The sequence below is a fragment of the Mus caroli genome, unplaced genomic scaffold, assembly GCF_978045245.1.
Source record: "Mus caroli unplaced genomic scaffold, Mus_caroli_1 scaffold_3, whole genome shotgun sequence".
Taxonomy (NCBI): domain Eukaryota; kingdom Metazoa; phylum Chordata; class Mammalia; order Rodentia; family Muridae; genus Mus; species Mus caroli.
In genome coordinates, this window is record NW_028227258.1 from 46,797,578 (window position 1) to 46,810,909 (window position 13,332).

At 34.9% G+C, this 13,332-nt stretch overlaps 1 protein-coding gene across 3 annotated transcripts; it reads left to right on the forward strand.

Moving 5' to 3' along the window:
- Positions 1-561: 561 nt before the first annotated feature.
- Positions 562-11,378, forward strand: LOC110291309 (pancreatic alpha-amylase 2a5). 3 transcript variants are annotated; one of them, XM_021158385.1, is made up of 10 exons: positions 562-750; positions 1,085-1,231; positions 2,915-3,103; positions 3,957-4,187; positions 5,263-5,396; positions 6,122-6,244; positions 6,337-6,436; positions 7,697-7,815; positions 7,925-8,050; positions 11,189-11,378. In XM_021158385.1, exons 1-10 carry the CDS (start codon positions 583-585, stop codon positions 11,376-11,378), a joined length of 1,527 nt encoding a protein of 508 aa, XP_021014044.1. In that variant the 5' UTR covers positions 562-582. The 3 variants fall into 3 exon arrangements, with proteins under 3 accessions (XP_021014044.1, XP_021014042.1, XP_021014043.1); XM_021158383.2 differs by having other exon boundaries at positions 583-750; positions 3,957-4,022; XM_021158384.2 differs by lacking the exon at positions 3,957-4,187 and having other exon boundaries at positions 583-750.
- Positions 11,379-13,332: the final 1,954 nt, after the last annotated feature.

A 13,332-nucleotide genomic window follows, 5' to 3' on the forward strand; every position in this document is an offset into this window, starting at 1 on the left:
AATGAAAAGACCAAATTTAAGAATAATCAGAATAAAGGAGAATGAAGATTCTCAGCTCAAAGGATCTGAAAATGTTTTCAAAAAAATTATAGAAACTTCCACAACCTAAAGAAAGGTATGGTCACAAAGGTACAAGAAGCCTATAAAACACGAAATAAATGGGACCAGAAAAGAAAATCTTCTCATCAAATAATTAAATAATTGAAATTTGAGTAGGAGAAACAAAATGAACTCAATAGATTATGTGTTTTTTTTTCTATTTAAAACTTAAATACTACAATTTTTTGCAAAAATAACCTTAGATACATTTACCTCCAAAATTAATTTTCTTATATTGTATGATGGCCTCAGAAGTAAGATCTATAGTAGTCAAACATTACATGGCCTCAGAGGGATTTCAGTTTATTTTACGTGAGAGTTTCTAAAAGTCCATCACCTGTTCACATCCTCACAGCAAATCTTTTAGATTATGAAGAAAGAGTTTATTCTCTAAATATTATTCATAAATATTGACTTGATAAAATGTACCTTTGTCAGGATATAAATGGGTGCTACAGAGAACACTGACAACTTCAAAGCAAAATGAAGTTCGTTCTGCTGCTTTCCCTCATTGGGTTCTGCTGGGCTCAATATGACCCACATACTTCAGATGGGAGGACTGCTATTGTCCACCTGTTCGAGTGGCGCTGGGTTGATATTGCCAAGGAATGTGAGCGATACTTAGCTCCTAAGGGATTTGGAGGGGTGCAGGTAAGATTAATTCACAAAATAATTGCAGAACTTACTGTGCTAACACAAAATTCTAATCAAAACTAGTGACTTGAGTGTTATGTGTGAAACCTCATTTCACACATAACTTTGCTGAGAAAGAAAAAAGATTGGTAGTTGTAGCACCTTTATATTATTATAAAATATCAGGAGTATCTCTGCAAAGTTTTTTCCATAATTTCTGGTGATTGTTAATCAACAGAAGTGAGTGTTTATAGATTGAGAAATAATGTCAGATTATTGATAGGTTTCTACAAGATTTAGGTATGCAACATAAGTCATCATCTGGTGCTAATTGTAACTGTTTTATTTGTAGGTCTCTCCACCCAATGAAAATATTGTAATTCATAACCCATCAAGGCCTTGGTGGGAAAGATACCAACCAATCAGCTACAAAATTTGCACAAGGTCTGGAAATGAAGATGAATTCAGAGACATGGTGACAAGGTGCAACAATGTTGGTGTAAGTGAGGACACATTCTTTATTATATATTAAAATATTTCTCTTTTGTGTCTAGTTCTTTAGTTTAAGCAGATTTTAAATTTAAAATTTTACTTTCTATTTTATGAGTTATTGAAAATACAGTTCTATCTTACTGTCATTTTTTGAAATTCTTGAATACATACATGTGACTATATGAAAGAATAGTACTCATAATGTAAATGTTAACTTTTAAATTTGATAACTATTAAAACATCCTACAGTATTTCCATGGGCATTGATTCATACATGGGGATTAAGTCATGTTGATGGGATTTCTCTTTCTAACAACAATTCCTCGGTTTTCTTCTTTATCATTATTTTAGGTGGTAAATATCTGTTTTGTTCTATAATAAAGGAACATGTACCTTCCCTCTGGTCTTTAGCCAAGTAGTATGTAGATTAAGCAAAGATTTTTCTCCTTGTAACCCTATAAAATGTCAAACATCACAGTCTCTCGAATATATACCATATACTTTATCTTCAAAAACAATTTTTTTATTGTTCTGGTAGTATCTGTTTCTCTTTGTATAAGAGCGCTATATTCTTTTTCACATAATCTGACTATAGTTGATCTTTTTTTAAATTTTTTTATAGTTGATCTTATTTTACAGTTGTTTCCTTTCTCTCTTGACTCACTTATCTTTATTTTATTTTGTATTTTATTAGATATTTTTATTTACTTTTTAAATGTTATCCCCTTTCTAGTTTCTCCATAGAAAACCTCCTATCCCTTCACCCCTTCCCCACTCACCAACCCACACACTCCTGCTTCCTGGCCCTGGCAGTCCCCTATACTGTGGCATAGAACCTTCACAGGACCAAGGGTCTCTCCTCCCATTGATGACCAGCTAGGCCATCCTCTGCTACATATGCAGCTAGAGTCATGAGTCTCACCACGTGTTTTCTTTGGTTGGTGGTTTAGTCCCAGGGAGCTCTGGAGATATTGGTTAGTTCATATTGTTGTTCCTCCTATGGGGATGCAAACCCCTTCAACTCCTTGGATACTTTCTCTAGCTCCTTCATTGGGGACCCTGTGCTCTGTCCAATGAATGACTGTGAGCATCCACTTCTGTATTTGTCAGGCACTAGCAGTGCCTCTCAGCTATATCAGGTTCCTGTAAGCAAGCTCTTGTTGGCATCCACAATAGTGTCTGGTGGTAGTGGTTTATGGGATGAATCCCCAGGTGGGGCAGTCTCTGCATGGTCATTCCTTCAGTCTCTGCTCCACACTTTGTCTCTGTAACTCCTTCCATGGGTATTTTGCTCTCCCTTCTCAGAGGGATGGAAGTATCCACACTTTGGTCTTCCTTCCTCTTGAGTTTCATATGTTTTGCAAATTGTATCTTGGGTATTCTGAGCTTCTGGGCTAATATCCATTTATCAGTGAGTGCATATCATGTGTGTTCTTTTGTGATTGGGTTACCTCACTCAGAGAGATATCCTCCAGATCCATCTATTTGTCTAAGAATTTCATAAATTAATTTTTAATAGCTGCGAGGTAATCCATTGTGTAAATGTATCACATTTTCTGTATCCATTACCCTGTTTGTAAATTCACTTTTCTAAAGTGAATCTACAAAGCAGCAGATGAAATGTTTTGGAACTTTGTTGTGAAACTATAGATTTTTGAGTCCAACTGAAATATGCACTTTTCTTTGTTAGGTCCGTATTTATGTGGATGCTGTCATTAACCACATGTGTGGCTCAGGCAATCCTGCAGGAACAAGCAGTACCTGTGGAAGTTACCTCAATCCAAATAACAGGGAATTCCCAGCAGTTCCATACTCTGCTTGGGACTTTAACGATAATAAATGTAATGGAGAAATTAGTAACTACAATGATGCTTATCAGGTAATGAGAGAAACAGTCATGGAAATAAAGAACGGTATATGTTTCTACATATGCACAGAAATTTATGAAAAGCCATTGGACATTTCATTTATATTCCATGGGGGGGGGGAAACATTACTAAGATAGAATGCTGAAATGAAAAAAGAGAAAGAAAAAATGTCCTGTATTTTTGTTGCAATATTTTGTAAGGATATATCAAACTCAATGATAAAGGCAGGAGTGCTCTTGAGAACATTTGTCTGAAAAAAAAATAAAACCTTAGTTTTATCAATTATATAAATATGATAAATTGGAAATATTTGAAAAGTGGATCATATATAGACCCAATCTACAAATACTGATTTACAGTCTCAATTTTGTAGGAGCGTACTTAATATAAGCAACTTTTTTTCCAATGTTTTGACATCTGTAAAATAAAGATAAAAGAGGGAATAAAAAAGAAATGGAGAAAGAGACATGGAGAGAGAGAGAGGGAGAGAGAGAGGGAGAGAGAGAGAGAGAGAGAGAGAGAGAGAGAGAGAGAGAGAGAGAGAGAGAGAGAGGGAAAGAGGGAGGGAGGGAGAGAGAGAGAGAGAGAGAGAGAGAGAGAGAGAGAGAGAGAGAGAGAGAGAGAGAGAGAGGAGATCAGAAATGAGAATGAACCAACTAAAATGCTCACCTATTTTAATCTCTGATAGTCTCTATAGTTACAAGAAATTTTAGAGTCTGAGTCCACATTAGAAAATCAGTGCATTCCATGTTCCAATCAAAACCCATATAAAATTTGCTATTGATAAATGTGTAAATGGGTGAATGAGGAAATAAATTCTCAGACAGAAATGACATTTTATAAATCAATCATTTTTTTCAACAGGTCAGAAATTGTCGTCTGTCTGGCCTTCTGGATCTTGCACTTGAGAAAGATTATGTTCGTACCAAGGTGGCTGACTATATGAACCATCTCATTGACATTGGTGTAGCAGGGTTCAGACTTGATGCTGCTAAGCATATGTGGCCTGGAGACATAAAGGCAGTTTTGGACAAACTACATAATCTCAATACAAAATGGTTCTCCCAAGGAAGCAGACCTTTCATTTTCCAAGAGGTAAAACAATATATAGTTTTTTAAAAATTTGATATTATACTTTAATTACAATATTTTCTTCTTCACTTTCCTACCTCCAAACACTTCCATGTACCCTTCCATATTTTCCCTCACATTCATGTCCTACTTTTTTATTTACTGTTATTGTATGTATATGTGTGCATGTGTGTATATATCTACTCAGACATATAACACATACACATATGTTTCCTAAACATAACTGATGTAGTTCATAGTGCTTCAACTGAGTAAGTGGCTCAGTTCTATTGCTCTCTATATGTACAGTATCAAGGTAGACTTGGTACTGGACAACCAATTGTTGTGCTTTTCCCTTGGGAAGACTCCCTGTACCCCGTTTTCCTCAGTTTTCTATAGTTCTTTTCATGGGGTATAAAGTCTCATGGGATTTTCTTTAAATGTCGTCATTTTGTAAACCAGATAACTGACAGCAGAGTTTTCTAAGCATGTAATTATCAATATAGGTTAATAACTCTGTCATATGTAGACTTCTCATTCTGCCATTAAAAATACAAGTGGTGTTAATCAGAATGTGCACATTTAATTCTTTATCACAACATGTTTCAAGACAGAGCTAATTTCATTTATCTATCTTTTATATTCAAAGATAGCATTTTACAAGACACAGAAATCATAATTCTTATTGTCTCCAGCCAATCTCTCAGAGTTGTAGGTGTTTAAGGCAAATAGATGAAGCCTTTTTTTTTTAAAGGAATAATTTCATTTGAAGTGCACTGAGGATGACACTTTTGTATCTCTAATATACTGAGAAAGTTAATGAGTTTATAAGCACTTCTAATGTTGATAAGGCAAGTATTACCTTATTTGAATAGTGTATTTTCCCTTCTGACAGTCATCCTAGAGGATAAAAATGACTCTTTTGTAATTTGTATTGTAATTTGGTTTCTTTCAATATTGTGAAATATGGTTTATGAATAAAATCAGAATGTCAGTAAACAGAAAGACACGAGTAACATTCAAATAACAGAACTATTTTATATAATATTATCTTTCAATAATATGATTTAAATGATAGTTACCCCAATGTCTCTCCTAGGTCATTGATCTGGGTGGTGAGGCAATTAAAGGTAGTGAGTACTTTGGAAATGGCCGTGTAACAGAATTCAAGTTTGGTGCAAAACTTGGCACAGTTATCCGCAAGTGGAATGGAGAGAAGATGTCCTATTTAAAGTAAATATATACCATTTTGTCATTTGTTCTGTCATACATCTGTTGTCATTTGGCATCAGTAAGATATATCTTAAATATTCCAACTTAAATAATTGATTATTAGTTAGGCTTATTGTTCATTTATCCTTAACTAATTATGTTTTTCATTTGATACATTAGTCACCTGATAACAGATGAAATCTAAAGTATCAGTAAAGTATCAGTATTAGTGAGTTTTGTTGGGTTGTGTTAAGTCCATTAGAGTCTAAGAATGTTTGCTTATGGCCTACTAAAAATATGGTAGCATCCTAAGAATAGTTATACTAAAAGTGATCCCTATAATGTGACCACACTTGGGAATTTATTTATGCTACATTAGGGAATTAATTGAAATTTAAAAGTGAATGTAAAAGCAGAGTTATAAATTCATTTCCATTCTGTATTATATAACATGGATGTCTTAATATTCAAGTCCATAATGTTACAATAAAATTTTAAAAATCTAAAATAAAATCAAAACAAAAGATTATATAGTAAAACCTAAATCTGGATAAAATTCCCATGTATGTTATCATAGAAAATTGTATATATGTGTATATATACAATTATATATAATATATATATGCATCTCTTTATGTAATACTTTGTATGAAATTGTCATTTATTTAGATAATTGTGAATGCCATATGTAATTTTATGCTAAGCATTGTGAAAGAATCATATGTTTTTTTTTTTTTCAAATGCAGGAACTGGGGAGAAGGTTGGGGTATGGTGCCTTCTGACAGAGCCCTTGTGTTTGTGGACAACCATGACAATCAGCGAGGACATGGTGCTGGAGGATCATCCATCCTGACATTCTGGGATGCTAGGTAGGACAACATTCTTTGCTGATGGTGGGCGTGCATTTAATGACAGTAAAGTATTATATACTTCTGCTTTAACACTATTTTGAACCTTTCAGAATGTATAAAATGGCTGTCGGATTTATGTTGGCTCATCCTTATGGATTCACAAGAGTAATGTCAAGTTACCGTTGGAATAGAAATTTCCAGAATGGAAAAGTAAGTCTTGGAGTTGTCCAAAGCATCTTTCAATATAGAAAAATAAAGTGGTTCTGTTTTAATTTCATGTGACATCAAAGCATATGATGCTCATTATTAAGTGCTTCTTCACTACAGTTGTCTAAAGGACATAGAAGAAGCACCTGGTAATGAAAGCATAGCTGAAGTGATGAGAAAATACAGAAACAGTTATGCCTGAGAAAGTCTTGACTCTTAGAGTTGATATTGAATTATGGCTGTTAATACTAAAGGGAATTTCAAATTCTTTCTGCCCTTGGTACGATCAATGTCATCATATGAAAATATCCCCCCCCCCCCCGTGGAATGAGAAGGAAGCTGCTTGTTTAATGATAATCAAAGAAATTATAATAGATATGACTTTTGAGAATCACAGAATAGTGATTTGCTTAATAAATCCATGGAAGAATTGAATTATAACCATTATGTCTTTGTTTGTTATGTGCGCAAGTTTAAACAATTAAAAAATTGAACTAAACAATTAGACAATCAGATATCTGAAAGGCTATGTGAAGTTTCCTATCTCAGTGGAAGATAGTATCCTTACAACACATATCAAATATAAATTGCAAACATCACTTCTCTATAAAATCTGACATATATTTTTCATTTCCTTTCAAGGTAAGAGTCCCCATGTTCTGTATTGCAATGTATTCTTTTATTGAAGAGGCTTCATGAGTAGAATGAGATTTTTTTTCTCAGAAAAATAAATATTTTACCATTATAAGATGCTCATTTATACTTGGGTAACTTAATAAAGTTAGAATATTTTCTTAGCACATTTAACAAACAGTTTAGTAATAAATTAACTATTATTAACTTAGAAAGTATTACATGAAAACGTTTTTATATATGTTCTTTAATTATATAGAACTACCTATCTCCTTTATGCATAAACTGAGGCATACATATGCAATGTATACTGATGTAGATCGCTCAGGTTGTAATTTTCCAGTTTTCCTTACTCTAATTTACTTGTTTCAGTCACACTAATGTGTGATACTGAGCAGAAAATAGGATGATTAAAATTTTTCTGATGTTGTTAATATGTTTTTAGAAAATCTGAGTTTGAACAGAAGTTGAGATTTCAGTGAAAGCCTGTGAAAACACTGAAGAAATTAGACAAAAATTAGACACTTGCAAAGACAGAATTAGCATGGCAGGCTTGGTTTTGGTTTTCTGTAGTTGCAAGAGTCAGGGAGCTACAAGCATTCAAATGACTTGATTCTTTCAATAATTAAGGATCAGAATGACTGGATTGGACCACCCAATAACAATGGAGTAACAAAAGAAGTGACCATTAATGCAGACACTACTTGTGGCAATGACTGGGTCTGTGAACATAGATGGCGTCAAATAAGGTGGGAATGTTCCCTTCAGATCTTGTCTAATAAGGAAGTTGTTTAACCTCTTATTTTAAGCTGTTGAATTAAAGGGTACCAGCATTTTATGCAATATTGTGTTTTTTAGGAACATGGTTGCCTTCAGGAATGTGGTCAATGGTCAGCCTTTTGCAAACTGGTGGGATAATAACAGCAACCAAGTAGCTTTTGGCAGAGGAAACAGAGGCTTCATTGTCTTTAACAATGATGACTGGTAAGTGGATATTGATTGGGGAATGGTTGTATAATATTATACTCCAAGATGATTCTTTTCTTTCCCTGTTCATTTATAGTTTTCATATGTGATAATTTTTTGGACAATGAATTTAAGCCACAAGTAAATATTCAATATTGATAAGAAAAATGGTATTTGGTTTTTTATTTTCCTTTGGGTTAATAGAATTTTGTTTTTTATTTAATCTTTTTTAAATTATTTATTTAAACTCCAGATTTTATACCCCTCTCCTGCCCACCCTCCAACTGTTCAACATCCTATATTTCCTTCCCACCCCTGTCTCCATGAGGATGTCCCCATCCCCCACATCCTGCCCAACAAGAACTTGATCTTTAACCATAATGTATAATGACAGTAGCGTATATTCATACTTACAAGCTTGGATCACACATTTTACAAGTATATAAATAGTAACTATATATCAACATCATTAAAAATGTGCCATACTAGTACTGGAGTGCTTTTCCCATTACCTTTGATTATAACTTATACATAATCCATTATGCTTATATCGGGTCTTCAATTATGTACATGCATGTTTTACGAATTTTAAAAGCATTTGTGTACTTGCATTTGGTGTATGAGTTTCTTCAATTGGTTGTTTACTCAGGCTTTAAAACCTTCATTCTTGTTCTTTAACTAGTAGTACTTCTCTCTGAGTCTTCCTTTATGACTCTCTCTTCTGTAGTATTCAAGATCCGATACCAGTAGTGTTGCTTGTTACTGTGGGGGAAGAAGCAGCTCTATTGCTGTGAATTTGAACCCATCTTGATCTGTAAAATAATTTCACTATAGTCATGGCTGGCTGGGTAGAGAGGTCTCATCTCACAAACAAAACAAATCAAAAAAGCATTGTATCTCAGAGAATCTTTTTGGGAGACAGTGAACTGTTTCAACTCTAAATCAGCTTTCTTTCTGGTTGTAAATATTTTTCTTTTTTTTTTTATCTAAATCATGTTTTATTGGCAACAACAAAAAATTGAAGTACATAACTTTTTTTTTCTGAATGAGAACTTGTATTTTTTAGAAGTAGAATTACTTTATGTAAACCGTTTTCTAGTACAAACGTGTATGTATTAATAGAAATGCTAGATTATGTTTTATTTGAGAAAAATTCATGCGGCATCATGTGATCTAAGAACCTTTGAAGAATGAATGCCATTAAAAAGTTAATCATAGTTTAATCCAGCAGAGGACAGACTGGAAATGAAGACAATCACAGAAGAACTTTAGTGCTGAGCTTCTCTGAATTCTCTGTGTGTGTCTGGTCACTACAGGCGGTGAAACAAATAGACATTTAAAATAATGACTTGGGGTGCTACGCTCTCCAGTCGAGTCAACTGGACAAGCCCAGAGGCTTAAAAGTCACTCATGAGGCAAAGAGTTTCAAGGAAACTCTCCTCCTGGAGTCTAGTGTTCCCTACCCACATTCCATTCCCGTGTTAGTCTAGTGTATGGATCCACGTGCTCTCTTTCAGTATTTTCCTATTATAAGTGCTTTTTAAAATTGAATTCTGATATGGCTAAAGCCTTCCGCCAGTGTTCCAACAGTCCTTGACCAAGATCAAGGGCTTGGAATTCAGTAAGATTGTAAAAGCTAAGTCACTCCCTTACACAGGAATTTACCATCACTAAGGAAGAAGGAAGTTTCAGACCAAAGGAGAAACCAGAATAGATATTTAGAACTATAGCAGAGTTACACCCATACACACGTATTTACAATGGCCTAAGGGGAAGGTGGACTATACAAGAGACTAAAATAGGAACTATGACAAGGGTGTGAAGCCCTTAACCCTGGCTTCTAAGATTAGTGAATCTTAGGTGGAGCCCTTGTTGATCCCAGCTGTTATCAATGAATTCTATCCCAGGTGGTTCCTGTTAGACCTTTTGTGTTTGCATTCCTCTGTTTTTTTTTTTTTTTTAATATATTTTATTACGTATTTTCCTCAATTACATTTCCAATGCTATCCCAAAAGTTCCCCATACCCTCCCCCCTCTCCCCCATTCCCCTACCCACCCATTCCCATTTTTTTTTTTTTTTTTTTTGGCCCTGGCGTTCCCCTGTACTGAGGCATATAAAGTTTGCAAGACTAATGGGCCTCTCTTTCCAGTGATGGCCGACTAGGCCATCTTTTGATACATATGCAGCTAGAGTCAAGAGCTCCGGGGTACTGGTTAAGTTCATAATGTTTTACCACCTATAGGGTTGCAGGTCCCTTTAGCTCCTTTGGTACTTTCTCCAGCTCCTCCATTGGGAGCTCTGTGATCCATCCACTAGCTGACTGTGAGCATCCACTTCTGTGTTTGCTAGGCCCCGGCATAGTCTCACAAAAGACAGCTATATCAGGGTCCTTTCAGCAAAATCTTGCTAGTGTATGCAATGGTGTCAGCGTTTGGAAGCTGATTATGGGATGGATCCCTGGGTATGGCAGTGTCTAGATGGTCCATCCTTTCGTCACAGCTCCAATCTTTGTTTCTGTAACTCCTTCCATGGATGTTTTGTTCCCAATTCTAAGAAGGGGTACAGTGACCCCACTTTGGTCTTCATTCTTCTTGAGTTTCATGTGTTTAGCAGATTGTATTATATATCTTGGGTATCCTAAGTTTTGGGCTCATATCCACTTATTAGTGAGTACATATTGTGTGAGTTCCTTTGTGATTGTGTTACCTCACTCAGGATGATGCCCTCCAGGTCCATCCATTTGCCTAGGAATTTCATAAATTCCGGTTACCTCAATTGTACCTTTCGAATATGTCACCCAACTTCCTTATTGTCCTCTGCATAAAAAGTCTGATGCTCAATTCAAAAATTACACTCAGATTCCACACGATCTCTCCTGTGTGTTTGTCATTCATCCACACTTTGCCCACCTGAGTCGAGAGACCCGTTCCACGCAGACACAGGGACCCAGAGGGTCTGCGGCATTGGGGATAGAGAATTTGCTTGCTCCAGCTGACACAGTCTTGGTGCTCTGATTCTTTTACTGAGCTCTGAGTTCTTACTGTTCTATAGCACAAGGTTGAGGGACTTCCCATTCTGTGGAGAATACATAATGGATCTTTCTGCATTTAACTGGGTTGAATTCCAATTAAATATTAACTTTTTTTTTCCCCCAGGGCTTTGTCAGCCACTTTACAGACTGGTCTTCCTGCTGGCACATACTGTGATGTCATTTCTGGAGATAAGGTCGATGGCAATTGCACTGGACTTAGAGTAAATGTTGGCAGTGATGGCAAAGCTCACTTTTCCATTAGTAACTCTGCTGAGGACCCATTTATTGCAATCCATGCTGACTCAAAACTGTAAGAATCAAATTAAAGACATGTAGACAGCACATCAATTGAGTCTGCTTTTTTTTATGTGCTCCGTATAATAGTTTTAATTTCTATTTTCTTTTTTATTATCATGTGTGCGTGTTGCTGTGTCTGTCTGAGTACTGGAATGTATGTAGGATATTTAAACAATCCTGTGCCATGCTGTAACCTCTCTGCCTTTTCCCATGAGCTGTGGGGATCTAACAATTCATCAGGCTTCCCTGAAAAGTACTTTATCTGCTTTTGTATGTCCCTTAATTCTTAGATTTCATTTCCTTGTAGTAAAAACCATAAGCAATAAACGTGAATAAGCAAAAATCACAAAACTCACATAGAATCATCATCATCTAACTACACGTAAGATCTACTAAGCATTAGAATGTCTCAGATATCTGAATGTTATACAAAGCAAAATATACTATTTTTTTGCACTGCAAACACAACCTTCACTGATCAATGATTAGTAAAACATATCAATTAGACCTTTATTTCCCATGTATCCAGTCCTTTTTCTGCTTGCCACATATTTTTGGAGGGGTTATGTCCCATTGGACATTGAAAGACTCATCTGAGGCAACACTGGTGAAGAATAGTGGCTCTTCTCTTAGCAGCTCATTTTCTAATTCTCCTTCAGTAGTATATTCAGAAATATTTAGCAGGCACTGTGCCAATTTGATATGAGAATAGTATGTTGTTTCCCAGTATTATAATTTTAAATGCCACAGATTTATGGGCACAACTAAAAGTCCTCTAAGAATTGTGTCAAAATTCAAATCACAAAGGTATTAGCTACCTCTATAATCATTTAGCTATTACTGGATCAAACAAATAAATGCTTTTGTAATTAAATCATAAATACAGAATTTTCCTCATTCTTTTATCTCCTTCCTCCACTCTCCCCTTGCTTCTTCTTGAACTCATAGTTTCTTTTTAAATTTTTTTGATTTAAGTTTTCTTGTATTATGATGAAAAGATACATAATTTCAATTTATCTGAATTTGTTAACATTTAGTTTCTTTTTCTTAAATATTAATATCTATCTATATCAATAGATAAGTGCCCAATACATTAGTATTTTTCTTAATTTTTTTCTTACACACACACACACATCACTCACACATACATTATGATTAAACAATATATATACATGTTTCATGTATATGTTTATATATATGATTAACTAACATTTATACACTATACACACACATATATATATAGACAAATATATATGTATATATATATTCCCAAATACATAACTAAAACATGCTATACATATATGTATCTACTATCTAACTGGACTGGAGGCTTTCTCTCTAAGAGGGAAATATCTGGTTCTGTAATCTTAGCAAAACACCCATGACCTCTGAGGCTATGAATCTTAGGGGAGAATATGCCACTGCCATTTTACTAACCCAGTGTAATTCAAAAATGTTTATAACTAGTTATCCTTGTATACAAATATGTCTAAATCTGACTTTCCATTAAAGAAGCTTTTCTGTTTTTCTCAAAGCAGATTTATTTTTAACAAAAAGATGCCGATATATGTATATATATATAATATCAACAGGTTAAAGAACAGAGATCAACTGTGCTGTGTCCAGCTCCAATTGATACCTCTATAACACTGGGCCTGCACCTCAGGCTTAAGGAAGATCACACAGTAGGAAGCAGAAAGTTAAGAGACAGAGTACCAGAATGTCTGGTGTGCGATTGTGTCATCTAGAAACGACATGAAAGTTCAACTGTGCTACCTCAAAATCACTGGATAATTAAGACTTAAACAGGTACATCATGAATAGACATGCTAAGGTTGAAGAAGCTAAAATCACAGGATCCTACCCTTCTGCTACGTAATCGAGGAAATTATTAACTGCTGAGAAAGAGAATAAATTTTCCCTGGATTTATCCCTTTTGCTTATCTAATACCAAGAGGTCAGACCAGATAT

Bases quoted from the DNA above. Each gene is read 5' to 3' on its own strand.
- LOC110291309 (XM_021158385.1), top strand. From the start codon at position 583: ATGAAGTTCGTTCTGCTGCTTTCCCTCATTGGGTTCTGCTGGGCTCAA. The intron at 6,245-6,336 runs GTAGGACAACAT...TGAACCTTTCAG, and splicing joins CTGACATTCTGGGATGCTAG to AATGTATAAAATGGCTGTCG. The intron at 6,437-7,696 runs GTAAGTCTTGGA...TCAATAATTAAG, and splicing joins GAAATTTCCAGAATGGAAAA to GATCAGAATGACTGGATTGG.